General features: G+C 40.0%; 1 protein-coding gene across 1 annotated transcript in view; it reads right to left on the bottom strand.

The window, feature by feature from the left end:
* cacna1ab (calcium channel, voltage-dependent, P/Q type, alpha 1A subunit, b) overlaps positions 1-19,255 on the bottom strand; it is a 103,211-nt gene that overhangs the window by 25,691 nt on the left and 58,265 nt on the right. Inside the window, exons 25-37 of the mRNA XM_063475783.1 lie at positions 18,247-18,346; positions 17,531-17,691; positions 17,037-17,174; positions 16,525-16,726; positions 16,263-16,427; positions 16,064-16,174; positions 15,657-15,740; positions 10,932-11,048; positions 10,774-10,839; positions 9,341-9,432; positions 9,012-9,162; positions 7,708-7,835; positions 5,689-5,785 (exon numbers count right to left, since the gene is read on the bottom strand). Of these exons, the coding sequence (XP_063331853.1) occupies positions 5,689-5,785; positions 7,708-7,835; positions 9,012-9,162; positions 9,341-9,432; positions 10,774-10,839; positions 10,932-11,048; positions 15,657-15,740; positions 16,064-16,174; positions 16,263-16,427; positions 16,525-16,726; positions 17,037-17,174; positions 17,531-17,691; positions 18,247-18,346 (1,612 nt within the window). The remainder of the gene's footprint in view (positions 1-5,688; positions 5,786-7,707; positions 7,836-9,011; positions 9,163-9,340; positions 9,433-10,773; positions 10,840-10,931; positions 11,049-15,656; positions 15,741-16,063; positions 16,175-16,262; positions 16,428-16,524; positions 16,727-17,036; positions 17,175-17,530; positions 17,692-18,246; positions 18,347-19,255) is intronic.

Below are 19,255 nucleotides of genomic sequence, written 5' to 3'. Positions count from 1 at the left end.
TAGAGATTAGATCCTTTCACGCCAACCCTACAAAGAAGACCGTGACCATAAATATTACTATTTTTAAAGAGTATAACATTTCAATAACTATAGTGTGGTTCACCAAAAAGGGAACACAGTCATTATTAATAATTTTCCAGTAGTGTATTTTACAACCTACTCACTTGTGAGTAGCTTTGTTTCGTCTCCCTCCTTCTCAGTCCTCGCAACAAATAAATTGAATAAAACTGAATAAAAAATTGAAATGAATTTTCTGTGAAAGGTGAATTTTGGCTCCTAATAATTGCCGACAGATACAGCGAGTACTGCTAACCACAAAACCCTTTGAGCTGTTGCTGAATTTCTAGGTGTAAGTTACATATTTCCTGATTTTAATTAAAAAAAAAGCTTAATTTGATGTCATTTAAAAAAATAAATAATCAGAGAAATCACTTCCCTCCTGGTTGAAGCACAAAAAGCACCAAACCATCTTGTCAACAGTGTTTTAGTGAATCTGGATGGCAATAAGAAGAAGGACAGCCAGGACAGGTTGAGAAGGACTCAACTGAGGTGTAAAGAGAGAGCAGACAATAAGACGAAGAGACAATGAATGTTGAAATGCTCAATCCAAATCTCTACACTGGTGGTCTGAGGAACAAAGAAGCCAGAGATGCTTGAATGTCAAAAAATCATCTTGAAAAATGAGGAAAAAAAACTACAAGGGCCAGAACATGTTTGTGTTAGCATTGTATATGTGTATGGTAATGTGTGTGTGCGTGTGTATTACATAATACACAGAATAATAGAGCCATCCACAGGAATAAGAGGCACAGAGGTTTGAAGACAGAAACCCCTGCCGGTCCTTCTGTACCCGCATCGTAAGCAAATATTGCACTGCATGAATAAAACCCTTAATAAAATTATCTCAATTTAAGTGTTGCTTGTATATGATTCCTGAAGTAAATCAATGGCGTGTGGAAATTATATATTTTTCACAATTTTTCAAGCATAATTTCACTGCACTAAAAATTTCTATAAGCATTTTATAGGACATAATTTTAAAATGCAAACTGTAATAAATAATGAATAAATGTAGATTAAGAAGAAGTATATATTTTAAAACAATTTTTTTTCTTAAGTTTGAATATTTCAGAACAAAATAGGCTATAAAGAAATGAAAACTGAAAGTAGTCATTTAATATTTAGTGGACTTACTTACACCAATCTAAAAATACATGGACATCTGAAAGTTTTCTTACTTTCTAAGTCACACCTGTGCTTTAACTGTGTTTTGCTTGCGTCCGTGCAGGTTGCAGAAGGACTGGCAAAGCCTCCTCCGTTCCCTTACTCCTGTGGCTTGACGGGAGGAAATCAAAGAAAGAGGACTGACTACCAATCCACTATCACTGCACTTCACGACAAAAGCCCATCCCTCCATCCCCGCGGTCGGAGAGAAAAAAGAGAGGACAGCGCTCACCACCACCACAACCACCACTAACAGACAATGAGGAGAACACCGCTGGGAGGAGGGAGGGAAGAAGGGAGGGACGTGGAGGAGAGTGGGTAAGAAGGAGGAGGAGGAAAAGGGACAGGGAGGCTTGAGCAAATGAAAGAGAAGAGGTTCTCTTCCCCAGCGATGGGGAGGCTGAAGAACGGAGACTTTATGGATGGGGAAAAGGAGGAAGAAAAGAATGGTGGGAGAGGGGAGGGAGAGGAGGAGGTGAGGGTGGTGGCTGAGGGGGGTGGAGGGGTAAGGTGGGGGGCGAGTCTACCTTATAGGCGACCCGGGCGGGACACCTCTTCCCGAGGCCTAGCGGCGGACACATGTGTCTTAGCATCTGATACATGTCTGTGTAACTGATCCGGCCGCTGGAGTGGCCACGAACACACATACACACACGCACACACAAACACACACACGTGCACCATATATGCACATGCATCCAACACCCCATACGCCAACACACCCACACCAGACAAAACAAAGACGGACGACGTAAAAACGTAAGAAAGAAAAACAATGGGGGGAGGGAGGAAGAGGAGGATTAAGAGGGAAGGACGGAGACAGACAGACAGAGGTGTGTTCAGGGGAGACATGAGGAGAAATAAAAAGAAACCGACAAAGGAAAGGAAGAGGGGGGGAAACAAATACACAGAGGTTATTGTTTTGATCACTGTGGATATGTGGTTGCTGTGGTGAGAGAAAAAGAGAAGGAAAGAGAACGAGAGAGAAAGAGGGGGTGTGTTACGTGGCTTCTAGTTTGATATATTGTAACGTTAATGGAGAGAAGAGGAGGGAAGGGAGGAAGGCAGGGAGAAAGGTTAGGGAAGGGGAGGGTTGGAGGAGGTGTTATTTAGTTTAGTTACTTGCTATTAAGATACCGTTCTATGCGAGTCGAAAAGGGGATTTGAGTGGGTATTTTTTTTCGTTAAAAGTCGGTGCCCTCTTTCGCCGCTCGGATAGAACTGGCAGCGGGGCTTCTAGCAGGCAAAGAAAGCACCGCTGCAGAGATCGGAGTGAGTCACAGTGACAAGTCAATGCAGTCCATTATTGAGGCTTAGTCTCCACCAGGAACCTCCACTCACAGCTGTGCCTTTAGATGTTCAGGGGAGCCCTCCCTCAAGATGGGAAAGGTCACGACACATTTACAACAAGGGTAGCAGCTAAGTAGAAGGTATTCAAAAAGTTTTGGTTGTTTGAGAACCATCAGTTGTTTTTAATACAATAAAATGCAACTCAGAATTAGCCTGTCCAGATAGCTTGTACCTATTAGTTTAGGTTGAATGAAGTGTAATATCTACTGAAGGGTACAAAGCACCTCAAAAAGAACCATTCAATTTCAAAGTACTTCAATTTCGCAGCTGTTCAGCAGTAATAATCAAAAGACGTACTGTTAGAAAGAGTGGATTTGAGAGTTTTGCGTGATTGCTAGAGGCTGCCATGCCTCCAGACATGCTTGCAAAAGTATAGGATGAGTTTGATTATCATACGGATGTATGTTATGCATCCGGAGGGAGACACATCGAGCACTTGTGAACATCGTATGTTTTGTAAGTAAAACTTTATATTCAGCCATGTATTTAAAACTTTACTGCAAAATTCTATGTCTATTACTTAAACAAATATAGCCTTTTGAAATTGGGTGGTTCTTCCGATACACCCTGTATACAACAGGTCTCTACTACAGACATATTAGAGTCTCACAAGTCAAATATAACTAAGTCAATAGAGGACAAGAACAACTTAACAGATGGAAAGGTGTAACATTGTGAACATACATATCTGCAGCCCGATGCAGATTGTTTGGGTTTTTTAACTGTTAAATACTATAATGTGAATTAAAAATAAATTGTAATTTCACTTCAGCTGGCTACTTAGCAGTAGCTTCAAAAAGCAAATGTAAACGGTATGACTAACAAATCTTCCCACGAACCTCTGCCGACACAAGCAGTTACTAAGAGGTACCTGGTGGACACAAGACTATTTTTTAATGTCAAGAGTCCTCGCCCCAAACCACACACACACCCTGCCCCTTTCCTTTTTTGTCCCCCACACACCAGAGCCACAAACAGAGCAAGTTTGGCCATCTCATCACAGTACTTCAGATAACAGTTACCCAACTCCTGCAGATTGATTTTACATGAAAATTATACTTAAAGAACTATAGGAGGTCGTTTGATAGCTGATTTGTTGTCTTATGAAAATAGTTAATAGTAGCTAGTCCTTTTAGCTTTAGGAAAAGTATTGCAAAAGTACGTTTAACTTCGATATTACTGTGCTAAAAGTACAGGGTGCATTTTATATAAAGGTAATGTAACAGGCTAAATACTGGTTTTGGTGTGTCTAATTTTTAAAGCCACTACGTGTACTGGTTTGATAGTCCATACAAGTTAAGAGGGGTTTAGAAAAGAAGCTACTCAAAAAAAAACCCCCTTTCAATCATTATATCTGAAACAACCTTTTGTGCTACAAGGACAACCCAATAAGGAAGTGAAGAAAAACTGCAATTCCTCAACTGGACACTTGAGACTGACTCCAGTCCATTATTCAGAAAATCCATCTTAGTTTATACTTCGACTTTGAATAAATGTAGAGCCTACCATACACACTATACAAGTAACCAATGCTGTTAGCATTTATCCCCGTGCTCTGCGATTTTACCACCAACACCAGGTGGCAGTGAAGTTTCCTCTCTTCCATTCTCAATCACCAAATTAAATTCCAGTTACAAAGAAATTAGTAACTGGAAATCCATATAAACAAATGCTGATCAGAATGGGCCATTCACAGCCTTGTGACCTGCGCTGATATGACATGCTGCTACATTTCTAGAGATACAGACCAAGTTATGATAAACTAGTTGGAGTTGCTGAAGTGAAGTGTTTGTAGATTTGGTGGCACACTTTTAACCTTCTAGAGTCATCATTGATGATGACCATAACGCTAAGGCTAGACAATGAAAAATATATCAAAAAGAGTCTGTTTTGCCTTTCTTCAAAGTACGGGTTTAGGGTTAGATTTGCTATATGACTAATTGTACATAAAACTTTCTAAGCGGTCCTGGCTCCAGTTTTGCTTTGTGGAATTACTGTTAATGGGCAGGTATTTGTGTATGTAATATAGCCATATAATGTTTGGTCACACCTTGTTAACACTAGGTTATAATGCAGCAATGATTTCCAAAAGCCTAGATGGCCATATTTCTAAAATTGAGGCGTAATAACAAGACTTGGTGGTTTTGTGCATCTTTTATATACAGATTTTGGCTGAACTATGGCGATTTTTTCCTAGTGACATAAAACACAATGTTTTAGTGTTTCTGCGATCTATTTTAAAGAAATATATTCCATTTTTGTATGAGTAATCTATCAGTATAAATGCACAAAAGACTACACATAGTGGCTTTAAAATGTAACATTACAAACAGGTTAGGACAGCTGTTCCCAAACATGTGCCATGGAAGTTAAAGATGTAGCAGCTTTTCATTTCAGCTAGCAACAAGAGCTCGTACTTGCTAGTTTAACTAGTGTCTGTCACCTGAATGAGCTGCTTCAGGGAGTACAATCAAAGTCTGCACACTTTTGACTTCCTGTGACACATGGCTGGAAAACACTGGCTGTTAAGCTCAGACCAAACTCTCTTTGTATGGCTCTGTAATAACCCCTGCCTCCCGCACCCGAACCCCAACTCAAACAAGAACAATGCACATTGCTCAACCATTTTCTGCCCAGGCAAAATTAGACAGCAAGCAGAAATAAAACACAATGGCTGACTGGAGTCTAAAGTCTAATGTTTACACAATCCTGAATTCAAAGTAAACATGTCAGTGTAATTTTCCCCAGCTTTCAGTCAGAAGACAATAGCGAGTGCAGTGCACCACCTCATGCTTCACACACTGGTATCAGTGTGTGTGTGTGTGTGAGTGTGTACAAGAGAGTGAGTGTGTGTGTGTGCATTTCTGCATTGTCCCAAACATTCTCATTGTCATGTCAGAATGCATATACAACAGAACCCCCCCCACCAAAAAAATGGTTAAATGGTGAAATGAGCTTAAAGCAAACCCGAAAAGAAAACTCAAACCAATGGAAATCAAAAAATTGAAGTAAGAAAAAATTGGTTTTAAGAGTGATAGAGAGCAACATTCATTCCAGTCTCTTAAAGGCGAGCAGGTTGCGTTTAAGTTTGTGCTTTAGGGGTTTGGTCCAAACCTTGCAGGCCACCCTATGTGGGCACTTCTTGCCAAGGCCCAGAGGAGGGGAGATAACTCGCAATAAACTGTACATATCCTTATAATGTATGCGCCCGCTGCAAGAAAAATACAAGGAGGGGAGGTTAGGTGAGGGAACACACAAAATACAGAGTGAGAGAAAAGAAATACAAAGGGAGCAGAAAGAAGAGAAAGAAAAAAAAGCAGAAAGATTCAGAAAAAAACTTCATCTTTAGCATGCACGCTCAAAATTCACAGGGGAGAAGGGAGGGTCACATTCATCTCAACTTTGGAAGAGAAGGCATTTAAAGTTATGAGAGAGAGAGAGGAAAAAGAGAAATAGATGGTTGGAAAATGCTCAAGCAGGCCAGCCTTAACTGTCCCACTCTGAACTATCATCACACGTTGTAGATCCCATTTGATCTGCACGCTTCTCGGATAAGACATCGGCACGACACCAGTCTTTACCCATTTCAGGGCAGGAGAGAAAGTCAAGGGTTAAGATGTTACTTTACATTCAGCAAAAGACTATTTATACATTTGTGTATCAGGGGTGTCAAACATAAGGCCCGGGGGCCAGAATTGGCCTGGCAAACACACCAATCTGACCCACTGGACAGCTTTGGAAAATGTGAAGGAGGCATAAATTATGGACTTTCAGATGAATTTTATTACGTTCTCGTAACTCATATTTATTTCTTACAGGTTAAGCGCAAGAGTCATGCTGAAAGATTGCTTTCATTTACTACAGCAACATGTTTTTTTATCATGTGGAAAAACTGAGAAATATTGTTGTGTTTGCATGTTTCTTTTCTTCTATGTAGACATCTCAGATATTAAACTTGTAGCTGAACTGTTTCACTGGGGCGACCCACTTAACATCAAAATGGGCTGTATGTGGCCACAGAGAGCGGTACAAAATATAAAAACAAGCATTTTTATGGTACAATAGAGTTTTTTTGTTGGCTGCTTCAAATATTTATCGTGTTTTATCTTGATTATCTCAGCTATTTTGTGTTTCTACTTCAGTTGTTGTGAAAATGTGATGTTGTTTCTAGTACTTGTGTGGCCAAGAACAGTGCTAAGGCTTATCTAGCAATGAACTGTCAAGACTGAGACTACTGCAGCATCATGTCAGGCTTCAGGGTGCAGTAAATGTGGAATACTGAGCATTTCCATGACTGTACAATGTGGTGAGGGGGTTGGAATAAGGTTATTATAAAGAAAAATAAATAAAGAAAATAAAACTAATTAATGTAGTTACATTTTACAGAAATAAAGTTTATATGCAGGGGTGCACATAAGTGGTCCGCAGGTGCGCATTCGCTGTTGTGCATCAGATAAGAAGTTGCAACGCGCGTTTGCGTACATATAAAAGGCACTGTTTTTTTCCGCTAGAGTGGGATTTTCACGGTATATTCTGCACCACATCTCTGTGCGTTCATCATTTGTTTGAAGCCAGCTCACCTCCTGCAACCACTTTTCCGAGAATACGCGCTTCTTTTGTGGTTCGGACTCCTTCTGACATTTCTTTGGAGGTGGAGGAACACCAAAGTAATTCCTTAAAGGAGCTTGCTTCTTCGACATCTTTAAGAGTTCTAAACAAATGTCTGTCCTCCTCCAGAAAATCTTATGTACGCAAACGCCCGTTGCAACTTCTTATCTGGTGCGTTTCTTTTATTTTGACAGAGAATGCGCACCTGCGGACCACTTATGTGCACCCCTGTTTATGTGGACGTTACCCTGGAAGCATTATAATGGTAACAGTACAATGGTATTCAAAAAGTTGACAGTATTATTTTGTAAGACTTTAATATAATACAGTACTATAAGGGTTTTTTTACACTAAGATGCCATTTTTGGAGCTTAGTGTAGGTACACAGTAAAATAACAGTATATCGCTGTAAAATCTAGCTGCCATGATCTTTAATGTCTTTTATCAGAAAACTTTCCAACAGTGTGCAGTGTGTGTTTTAGTTGTATTTTTGTGTGGATTTGAGTCCACCTGTGTGTCACTCACCAGGCGGCAGGGTCGTACTCGGCCCATATCCTTACATACTCATCCAGGTGATGAGGCCCCAGGATGGAAGAGTCTCTAGTCAGGTACTCAAAATTGTCCATGATGACAGCCACAAACAGATTCAGCATCTGGAACAAGTATGCCGCAAACACAGTGATGTAAAAAATTTCTTCAGACAATAACATACCCTCACTGGCCACTTTATTAGGTACATGTTAGCCCTGGGCTGGACCCATGTTTTGCCTTCAGATCTGGCACAGATTCAACAAGGTGCTGGAAATATTCTTCAGACATTTTGGTCCATATTGACACAACAGCATCACACAGTTGCTGCAGATCTATCAGCTGCACATTCATTAAACAAATCTCTATTTCTAGCGTATGCTTGAGGAATGCGGAGGCCATTTATGTACTGGTTTCATTTCAAGAAACCAGTTTGAGATGATCTGAGCATGTTATGCTGCAGGAAGCAGCAAAGTGGCTGGTGATACGAGGCAGGATGGATCCATGCTTTCATGTTCCATTTTATTGTTACAGCAGAAATCAACAGTCCAGGCAACATTTTATTCACTTCTGTTGAGCCTGTTATAGCCTCAGCCTCAGTTTCCTGTTTTCTGTTGACAGGAGTGGTACTTGTTGTGGCCTTCTGCTTCAAAGATTTGAAGTATTGTACACTCACAGATACTCATTCTCCTCTGATGTCTGACATCAGCAAGGCATTTGTACCCAGAGAACTGCAACGCACTGAATATTTTCTCATTTTCTGACCATTCTCTATATATCTTAGAGATGGCTGCATGGGGAAATCACGGTAGATCAGAGGTTTCTGAAATACCCCGTCCAGCCAATCTGGCAAAAACAAAGTGTCACACGTCTGACACATTAAGCAGATTTTCTTGACCACGTCTGAATGCCTAAATGTATTCAATCGCTGTGATTTGATTAGTTGATTAGATATTTGCTTTATCAAGCAGTTGAATAGGTGTACCTAACAAAGTGGCGGTGGAGTGGAATGGACTGAAATGCTTACATAGTGGCCTTCTTGCCCTACTTAAAGCACTTTCTAGTACAAATTTCACCTAATCAAACACATTCATACAATGCTTTTATCTATACCTAAGCACTTTGAACTAACATTCACACTCTGATGGACGCATAGGAGTTTTTCGGGTTTCAGTATTTAGCCCAAGAATGCTTTGACGCATCGACTGAAGCAGCCACCGACCTTGTGATTGGTAGACGACCTGCTCTATTACCCATATTTTGATCAACTGCGTAAAAGTGTATTCGGTGGGTTTTCTCACCAGAAAAGAGCACAAGAAGATAAAGGAGACAAAGTATGTGTAAGCGAAGGTGCTGCCACATTCTTTTTTATCATTCCCTGATTCAGGATCACACTCCTTCCTATCCAGGCAAGCCAACATGATCTCTTGCCACGCTTCACCCGTAGCACTCCTATGAGAGACATTAAAAAAAGAAGAAGTTGTACACGACTTGATATGAACATAGAAGATTATTAATATAGAAGATATGATAACATATACAATAGCACATCAGTGCTACTGTCCTTCTGCTTCTAAGGAGAAAAAGACTGAGCGTCAACAGGAGAAGAAGAGAGGAAGTAAAGTCTTACCTGAACAGCAGCATTAGGGCCATGAAGAAGGTTCTGAAGTTATTGTGCTCATTGATTCCATCATCCTCAGTTAGTTTTAAGTTCCCAAACAACTACACACAAACAGCAGTGAAACAAGGAAAAATCAAGAAGTTTAGGCAACGTCGTTACAACAGGAACTGCCTTGTTGCAGCGTTTTCAGCACATTAACACATCAACAATAGATATTCTGAAGCACTCGACTTTTAATTGTCAATTTGTACATCATTTTCGTCGTTTAAGTTTTATTCCTACTAAATATTTCCATTTTTAAAAACATTTTCTTTATTCATATGTATTGCATTATGACTAAACCCTTAAAAGGAAACAAATAAACAAACAAAAAATAAACAAGGCTTAATTTGGATGATCCTCCCTTTGTTATCATCTGTTGCATCTGTGGACAGACTCCAAGGATCCTGCTTCATTTGGATTGGATCTCTTCAGGTTAGAAGTACAACAATATGCATGCTTGTTCAACATGCATGGGGCTGTGCACTGTTAATTCATCCTACCGGGTCAGAATGTCAGTGCAGATTTCTACTGTAATGTCCAGAGCCGCACTGGTATACAGCACTTTAAAAAGGCAGGAGATTTTTGATTTCCCCCCTTGCAACTTCATCCTCTTTCTCAAAAGCAAATTTAAGTTGAGATGTGACGATTTCGACCCAAAAAAGTAGATGCAAAAGTGACACTCCCACAGTGGCATCCAGAAACAGCAGCACCGCTGGAAGGAGACAACCTTACAGCAAACATTTTGATCACACCTTGCATTTTTAATATTGTACTGCAGTATTTATTTGCCAGCTTATTTTGCAGATTTTACTTCTATATACAAAACCTATAATGAAACCCTTGTGATGACTTTTTGAAGCTTAAAGTAGCTCATTACCTCACCCTGCCTTTGACTTGAGATTAGTATGTATACTTTACAGTACAATTTATACTATGATGTTTAAAAAACTTAAAGGAACACTTGGTCATCACAGTTAAACACAAAGTCAAACGTCAGCTATATGAATCTGTCTAGTTAATTATGATGCAACAATATTTTTGGTGGTTCCATCCATTCATTTTATTCCACTCCAATTTAGAGTTGTGGACAGCCTGATATCCCTGAAGTTTAACTGACTTGTGTCACACTGTGATGATGGAGTGTTCCCTTAGCGGTTCTGAGGCATGTATGTGACATGTTTTATGAGACGTACTGTGACTGCACAAGAAGATCTTTAATTTAACCTCTTTTTATCTTACTTGCACTTCTGTGATGTGTAATGTAAGTAAACCTTTGGATACAGGATAGACACTTCTACCCTTTGTGAACAGATTCTGTGTTGTTCACACTGTTGCTGAAGCATTTAACTGTCCCAACCCATCAAATGTAAAAATCTCAGGACTCTGTAAGCAGTACTCACCTGCATGCCAATGATGGCATAGATGAAGAACAGCATGGCAATAAGCAGGCACACGTATGGCAAAGCCTAGCATGGCAGATAGGAAACACTTTTTAGTCCCATTAAGTGTATTGTGACATGTGCATACCTTTTGATTGTGTCATTTATTGACTGAATACCTTGAAGGACTGGACGAAGGTCCACAGCAAGATGCGAATGGTCTCTCCCTGTCTCAGCAGCTTTATAAGGCGAGCTGCTCTGAAGAGCCTCAGGAAGCTCAAACTGAAGGCATTATTCTAGAGCACAAAGGGAGAACACAGTGAGTTTCACTGAGTATGCCGCACCTGCACAGCATTCCTCTAACAAACAGAAAAACCAAAATCAACACTTGAAGAAAGAGAGGACAAAGAAAAAGAGAGAAGGGAAGTCAAAACCAACTAAATGAATGCAACAGCAAACATAACGGCTCTCAGTAAAAAGGCTGAAGGGGAAAAAAGAGAGAAAGGAAAAAAGGAGGAAGGAAAAAAAAGAAGAAGAAGAGTTTTAAGAGTTTAAAGGTCATCATCCAATCTGATACAACAAAACAGTTTTTTTTAAGAGAACAAAATGCACTGATCTCTGGGGAGGGTGGGGGCAAGCAGGCCACATCAGATGGAGCATAGTGCAATGTGCCTGTCAACCACAACCACACGCACACACATAATGACAAACCCTAACAGAGCATGGCTTGAGTTTGCTCCCATCTAGAGGATGCTAGGTTGCTCTCTGTTGTCTCTAGAGGAGAACAACCAATCAGTATTTGACAAACCTTAATTTAGAGTGACATTAAGATATAGATGCCTGTATGTCCTAAAGATTTTGGTATTTTTTGTTCCCTTTTGAAAACAACTGATAAGTTAAATGTAAAATATGTGATTCTTACTGCTGGGATCTTTGCCAATGCCCTTGGGAATTTGTACTGAGCCTATTTCTGCTTTTTTTGGCATGTCACACAGAGAAAATATTTCACACACAACAGCCAAACTCTGGTGAGGCTCTGGCATTTTGTCGTTCAAAGGCAAGGCAAAAAGAGGAGGATGAGGAAGAAGTGGTATAGAGGAGTGGCGTGGGAGAAGGACCAGAGAGCAGCCTCAGTTCAGGCAGCATACTTTAGGAGAAAGGAGCTGGCCGACATGCAGTCCAGAGAGGGCCACTGGTGCAGATTCTACTTTTAACTGTATTTGAAGGTTTAATACTCTGATACATTTGTGTGTGATGCATTCTTGTGAGGAACGCAGACATCTCAAACTACAGAATTCAAATATAAAAAAGTTTGGCTTTGCCTTGTAAGTAATATTTTTTTTAAACTGTCCACCTCGCGTTCTTAATCAGTAACCCTGGCAAGAAATTTACCAAACTACTGGAAATTTTATGGATGAATCTATAGACTGTATATAAAAGATAACACCTGGTAATCTTGGACCAGGTGTAATGACACGGTGGCCATGCGCTATGAGCTTGTTGCCTGTAAAATGGTTACTAGACTGATGGTCAGCTGCTGTTTTTGGAGCAACTTTGGTGCATCAAGATGGTAACAGAACGGTAATAGGATGGAGTCACTGTGCAATCATTTTTCACTATTTATTGGGGTCAAGTTAGCAAATACATGTAATCTATTTGTAATAATACAGAAATAATGCGTCTAGTGTGGTTTAGTGGGGTAATTCGTTTTTTTACAGGGCAGGATAGGTTTGAATAATGTTTTTCCCTTAGTAAATGAAATAATCATTTAAAAGCTGCATTTTATATTTTTGTATAATATAAAAATTAGTTTGATGATCTGAAATATTTAAGTGGGACCAATATGCAAAAAATAAGAAATCAAGAAGGGGGCAAATATGTTTTTACAGCACTGTATGTAGATATTAACAGATTTGTGATTTTCATGGTGTATTATTAAAAATAGTCTGCATGAATTTGCTAACGTGACCTCATTTAATCATAAAATGATAGTTGACTGAGTCCATCTTGACTCACCTAACTTGCTTCGAACTGACTGTGATTAGTGGTCGCAGACCTGGTCGCTATCTTGTGATGGTCCAGATCTGGGAGAAGATCCCCCAGGACATTTTGTTATTAGGAGCAAGCCCCACCATTGTCAGGCATGGATACAAGCATGTGGGGGCCAAACAAACTACTGAGTACTATTTCGAGCTGCTGCAATAAAATTTTGGCAAAATTGACTAAAATAGACTAGCGTGCCTCATTATTTATTTTTATAGTGTCTTTTAATTCAACCCTCTTTAGCCTGATAATTTTCATTTCCATATATTAATGTGGTATCCTTTTCCCCCCCTAACACATTAGTCCTTATAAGTGTAGATATCCAGCATGCCCCCCCACCCCCACCCCACCTAGATCTGATATGTTTTTAAAGTGTTCCTTTAATTTTTTGGAGGACAAATGTCCATTGACCTCACAGATCAATGAAGAAAACTGGCTTCAGAATTTAGTCCCAGGAGCCACCTGAACTATTTTACAATCAGTCCACGGATGAGTGAAGTACTGTGACCAGGAAGTTCAGAGAGTTTAAAAGTCCAACATCCAGAAAGCGCATGCACTGGGTTCAGGGTTAAGACTGGCCATGAGAGAGCAGGTGACTGGGGAGCAACAAATGAATCGAGGGTGTGCACAGTCAATGAAGATGCAGGAGAAAGTTTTTGAGAGATAAATTACAAACCAACCGGATTCTACATATGCCAATATGTAGAAAAAGGAATGGGGAGGATTTTTGTTTTCATTTGTAGTAAAATATGAGTGGGTGAAAGATATTTTTTGGGGGAGGAGGGGAGAAGGTAAGTGGGTGGGTTGGCGGGTGTTGGTTGTGTGTTTTATTTGGACATGGAACACACACCATCACCATCATCATCATCATCATCACAGGACCACCACCACATGTCATGGTGCAGCATGGATGGAGAACACGATGAAGGATTTCATAGTGCATTTTGATTGGATGGATTTTATCAGAGGAGGAGGGAGTGGGAGGGGCGTAGGGCGCCAACAAAGTAGAGAGGTTTAAAGAAAGCATGTGAAGAGATAGAAGAGGAAGACAGAATCAATATGGGCGTCATCACAAAAGCAGTGAAACACTTCAAGACAACAGCAGTTCATTTGGGAAAGAGTAAGTTCAGCCTCTCTTCTTTTCCAGCTTTCATTAACCAAAGTTCATTTATTTGAAGTCAAAGGCAATTTGCTGCTCCATATTTTTTATTCTTTGACACTAGTGGAGTAGGTGTGCATGATTCACAACTTATTCAAGCCCTCACTGACAGAGATAAGCTACAAGAACTCTAATTTCCTGCTCCTTGCAAACAGGTTTGTACAGCAGCTGAGCAAAGGCTGTGACTAAAACATGGGTGCAAGATGAAACTATGACAAACCAGACCCAGGACTCTCGAGCAGCTAGAATATGGGTTTGTGAGATTTGCGAAACATTGCACCCTGCTTTTATTTACATGTTACACAGTGTCCCAACTTTTTTGGTATTGGTGTTGTACAAAAGAAAGAAAATAAGAAACAACAGCTTCCTTTTAAAACACTAAACAGAAGAATCCGGATATTTGCTTGAAGTGTTATTATTTGTCCAGATCCTAAAACTAGGAATAAATGAATCGACCTCTACATACATTAGTGTTTAGTCATTAACTTAAAAATGTCTGGGATCCTCTTGAGTTGACTGGTGTTTCGTGCCCTTCTGTTTAGCAGATATGTCAAATCTTTAACAATGAACCAGACACAAAGCAAACCAAGGTGTTAAAGAGAAAAATAATAATCTTATTGGTTTTTTTTTCTTTTTGTAAATATACAGCCAGCTCAGTTAACTTTAAGCAAAAGCTGTTTTTGGCTATGTTTGAAAAGTCACCACAAAAGTAAGTGTTAGCAGCAGTTCAACTGCTACCACCTGGCAGCATCCTGACAAAAAATCAATCAGCTGTCTGAAACAATCAGTTCACTGTTTAAAGCAGCATAGGTGTCAATTAAGGCCTGTTCACACAGCGGTCATGCAAATGTGGCCCCTCCAACACGGCCAGAGGGTGTTTTTAATCATCTGCAAACACTGCTAGATGGCAGTACTTAGCACAGTTACTGCTAATCTAGTCAGTGTGAATGAGAGGAAGACTTAGTATAAGAAAGCCTGATGCCAAATTCAAAAAACACCAAGCACAAATGATACAACAGCTGGACAGTGAAGAGAGGCTGAAACATCTACTGAAGTACTGGTCTCATATCCACACTTATATGAACTCATATGTACATACTATTACAAATACAAGTACCAACAGACTCACAGGTAACATCGAGAGACTGCTCACTGAAGACAGGTTCAAAATGAACTAGAAACAACAGTTGCACCGTGATACAATGTTCACCATCTACCGTAGCTTCCATAATAGGAGGAGCGGCCAGCGACTGCCTTTTTTTCTTTAAGTCCCACTTTTGCAAATGTGCATCTACATAATGTGAGGACACTTTTTTGGGTGGCAACCTATTGATCCAGATTACTTTTAATAAATGATCTCTGACAAGTCCAAAAATCAGTCCGAAGGTATTATTTATCTATGATGGACTGAAGACTTAAGAAGGCTAAGCAAGATTTATGGAAGGATTCCTCATAGTCTTGCTTAAGCCTTAATATTGAATATCTCTTGCATCTAAAAATATTTAATATCTCATGAATTAATTGCTTTAATACAGGCCAGTGAGGCCTTGAGTAGTGATTGCCTCATTTTAAGGACTTCACAGACGTCTCCAAAGGCCAGTCACCACATGTGCAAAAAAGCTGGCTTTTCCTCTGAGCCTCTTTTATATTCGACAAATCATTCTTTATTGTTCATTTGGTCCAAACACCGTACAGCACTTACCCCAAATTCTGTCACTAATATGTCAGTGATGCTTCCAAGGACAGACACAAAATCAAAAATGTTCCAGGCATCTCTGAAGTAATTCTGTCAGGTAAGAAAGACAACAAAACGAGAGATGTTTAAAGATCTGCATCTTTCACAACCTGAAGCCAGAAGGAGGTAAGGAGCCCCGATCCAATAGTGCTGATGTTACAGTAGAGACAGGGTGAAAGGAGGCTGCTAGCGTGACTACTGCTCCACACGGTGCACTCTAGGTTTTTCCAGAAAAACATGATCTAGATCTGTCTCCCAAAATAAGCTGCTTTATTAATGAATAATAGGATGAAACATTGGTGCATATAGACTGGGTCAGCCTACATAAGGAAAGTGTGTTTTTGTATGCAGGTCGTTTTCATTTAAAGTCTCACCAGAGGGCCGAATGCTATGATCTTGAGCACTGATTCCAAGAAAAAGAAGGTGGTAAACACAATGTTGAGGTTCTTCAGGACATTATTGTAGACCATCGATGCACCTTCGAACTGCAGACACACACATAGACAGGAAAGCAATGAGAACGGCATTAGTGACATATGATGCATTATACTTCACTCAGAGGGCGACTTCTACCTTCATCATGAGGACGATGGTGTTGAGCGCGATTAGAGCCATGATGCTGTACTCGAAGGGCGGAGATACCACAAACTGCCACATACGATACTGGAAGCTCAGTTTGTTCTTTGGCATGTGGCGAGTCAGAGGCCTGGCATTGATGGCAAAATCTATACAGGCTCGCTGGATGAGGAGAAGACAGGGGAGGCGTGTTACGGTTAATTTACTTTGGCACAAGACATCTGAAAAAGCACAAAGCAACTTTAATCTCTCTCCACACCTCATTTTTTTCTAAGCTGTAGTCCTCCATCATCTTATCCCCCTGTTCCTGGAAGGTGATGATGATGAGAGCCACAAAGATGTTTACAAAGAAGAAGGGGAAGACAACGAAGTACACCACGTAAAAGATGGACATTTCCATCCTGTAACCTGGGCTCGGGCCCTGATTCTCATAGGTGGAGTCCACTGAGTGCTTCAACACCCTAAAAAAAGGGAGAGATGGAGGAAAAAGGCTAAATAAAAATGTACTGAAACATATATTATCATCCCCGGTGGCTCAGTTTCACTCATTCAGTTCAGTTTTACATTTTATTTACATACAGCAGCACCAAAACTCACCAAGAGGAACTTCATATATTAACAATCGTTGCTTAAGAGAAAACAAACTTTTTGTGTGCTGAAGTAAAACTCTCGCTGTCACAAAGTAAAATTTGTATAGCAGTAACAAATTTGATCAAAAAATGAGTTTATTATTTGTGTGTGGGTTTCTGTGTGTGTTTGTAATCCACTCACTGTGGCCAACCCTCTCCAGTTGAGACGGTGAAGAGGGTGAGCAAGGCCCAAGCCACGTTGTCGTAGTGGAAATCGTACTTCTTCCACTCCCGCTTTTCAGCTTTAACTTCATCTTTCTCATATACCAAGTACTCGCCCCTGGTGAGATGGCACAACATGTTTTTTTAAATAATACAAACACATGAAAAACATCAGCCAATATGTAAAAATGTAAGTTCAAAAAAGCACCATAGCTATATGTATACTCATACTTAAAGGTAAATTTCTGCTTTGTTTATATTTGACATAATAATAAGTTGGTTGGTTGGCCCAGTGTTCATTAATGGCATTTTCCTATTGAAAAAAGTAGAATTTATTATAATGCCGAGCAAACTCCTCTAGGGGGCAGTATAGCCATAAAACATTTTCAGTCTACAGACTGAAAAGTCGTTCAGACTGTAACTTTTATTTCTTGGTAACCAAAGATCGACTCCACAGAGAACATCTGAACCCACCTGCAGTCGCGCTCAAACTCCTTGGATTCATCTGTGCAATGGAAGAAGCGACCTTTGAAGAGCTGAACGGCCACCACAGCAAAGATGAACATAAAGAGCATGTAGACAATCAGGATGTTCAACACATTCTTCAGAGAGTTGACCACGCAGTCGAAGACAGCCTGCAGGGCAGAGATGGAGACATTTACAAATGTAATGAAGCCGTCTGAAACTTCTTAGGAGATGGCAGAGACAACTTTTAGAGAAGATTTTTAAAATTTAATTAAACTTGTTTGTATTTAGATAGCGCCAAATCAAAACAACAGTTTTGAAGTGGTTTTATATTGTAAGATAAAGATGATACAGTAATAGACAGAAAATTCCAACAATCAAATGACCCCGTATGAGCAAGTACTTGGCAACAGTGGGAAGGAAAAAGTCCCTTTTAACAAGAACCAGGAACCGGGCTCAGGGGAGCCATGTGCCCCACGGTTAAGGGTGATTAACTATAGTTAATTAAAACCAGGAAGTCTGTAAATCATCACAGTGTTTTTGCACTTTGGGGTAACAAATTTCAGCTAGTTTACAACCTGTAAGATTATGATCCCCTGACAGATGTTGTTTTTCCCTCTTTTGGAAACATTTTCATCAATTTTGTCACAGTGGAGGAATTCAGTGAGTATTCAGTGAGTATAATGTCACCTGGGAAAATAAAAGTGATGGGCAAATGGCTCTACCTTTAACTTGGGGAGACGTTTGATGGTCTTAAGAGGTCGCAGCACCCTCAGCACACGAAGGGATTTGATTGTACTGATGTCTTTACTTTTGTTATTCCCCCTAGAGTTGATCCAAGGAATGAAAAAAAAAAAAAACAATGTTAGAAAATAATCTCAGCACCAAGTGGAGAACTGATGGGATGAAACAAAGAGCTCTCACCAAATCCTTTGAAATTATTCAACAATTATATTTCATAAAGGGATGAGGTGGGGTGAGGGACATTTCCATTAACTTTAATTTATCTTTTAAACATAACTTCTGTGTGGAAAACTAAAACAAAAACATATGATACGGCCTTGTATAAAAATCATACACACATAACATTTGTGCGGACAGTCGCTTCTTCTGCAGGAAAAGAGAAACTTTGAACTGCACGTCAAACATGAAACCGGTGGGAGAGAACGTGTTCGGTTGTCTGACCGTTTGGTTTCATGGACATCGAGCAGCATCACGACCTTTTGTTAAAATCTTCACTATCACACAACAAGACATTCACTCATTCCATACTGACAGGCATCTCCCGGCAGAGTGCCCAGCCAAACCTCTTTCTTTCTTTTTCAGTCATGCGCTGTTAGGTTCTCCAGGAGAAATGGATGTTTCGATTTGGCAGCATGAAACGTGAACTTTAAGTATTACATGGCTAGGATTATTTTTGATATAATCCTGAATTTGTTAAAGTTTAATGGACTGACTCCGATACGTTTCACATAGCTTCCTTTTTGTTAAAATCAGCTGTCATGTTTTGGATTTCTTGAAAGAGACGAGGGCAGTAGACAGAGGCTATGTGAGACACTTTGGACATGTGACGTTGCTAGCAGAACACAATATCACATGTCGTAACACAAGCAAACACCAGGAGTGTTAAATGAGCCATGAAAGTGACCAGAGGAAATTATCTTGGGCTGAAAGTCAAGCGTTCTCAGTCCTGTGTTTTTAAATGCTTGCTTTACGCCTGAAATCCATAGCTAA

The sequence above is a fragment of the Pelmatolapia mariae genome, linkage group LG6 (genome assembly GCF_036321145.2).
Source record: "Pelmatolapia mariae isolate MD_Pm_ZW linkage group LG6, Pm_UMD_F_2, whole genome shotgun sequence".
NCBI classification, from domain to species: Eukaryota; Metazoa; Chordata; class Actinopteri; order Cichliformes; family Cichlidae; genus Pelmatolapia; species Pelmatolapia mariae.
This window is presented reverse-complemented; position numbering and strand designations above follow the sequence as displayed.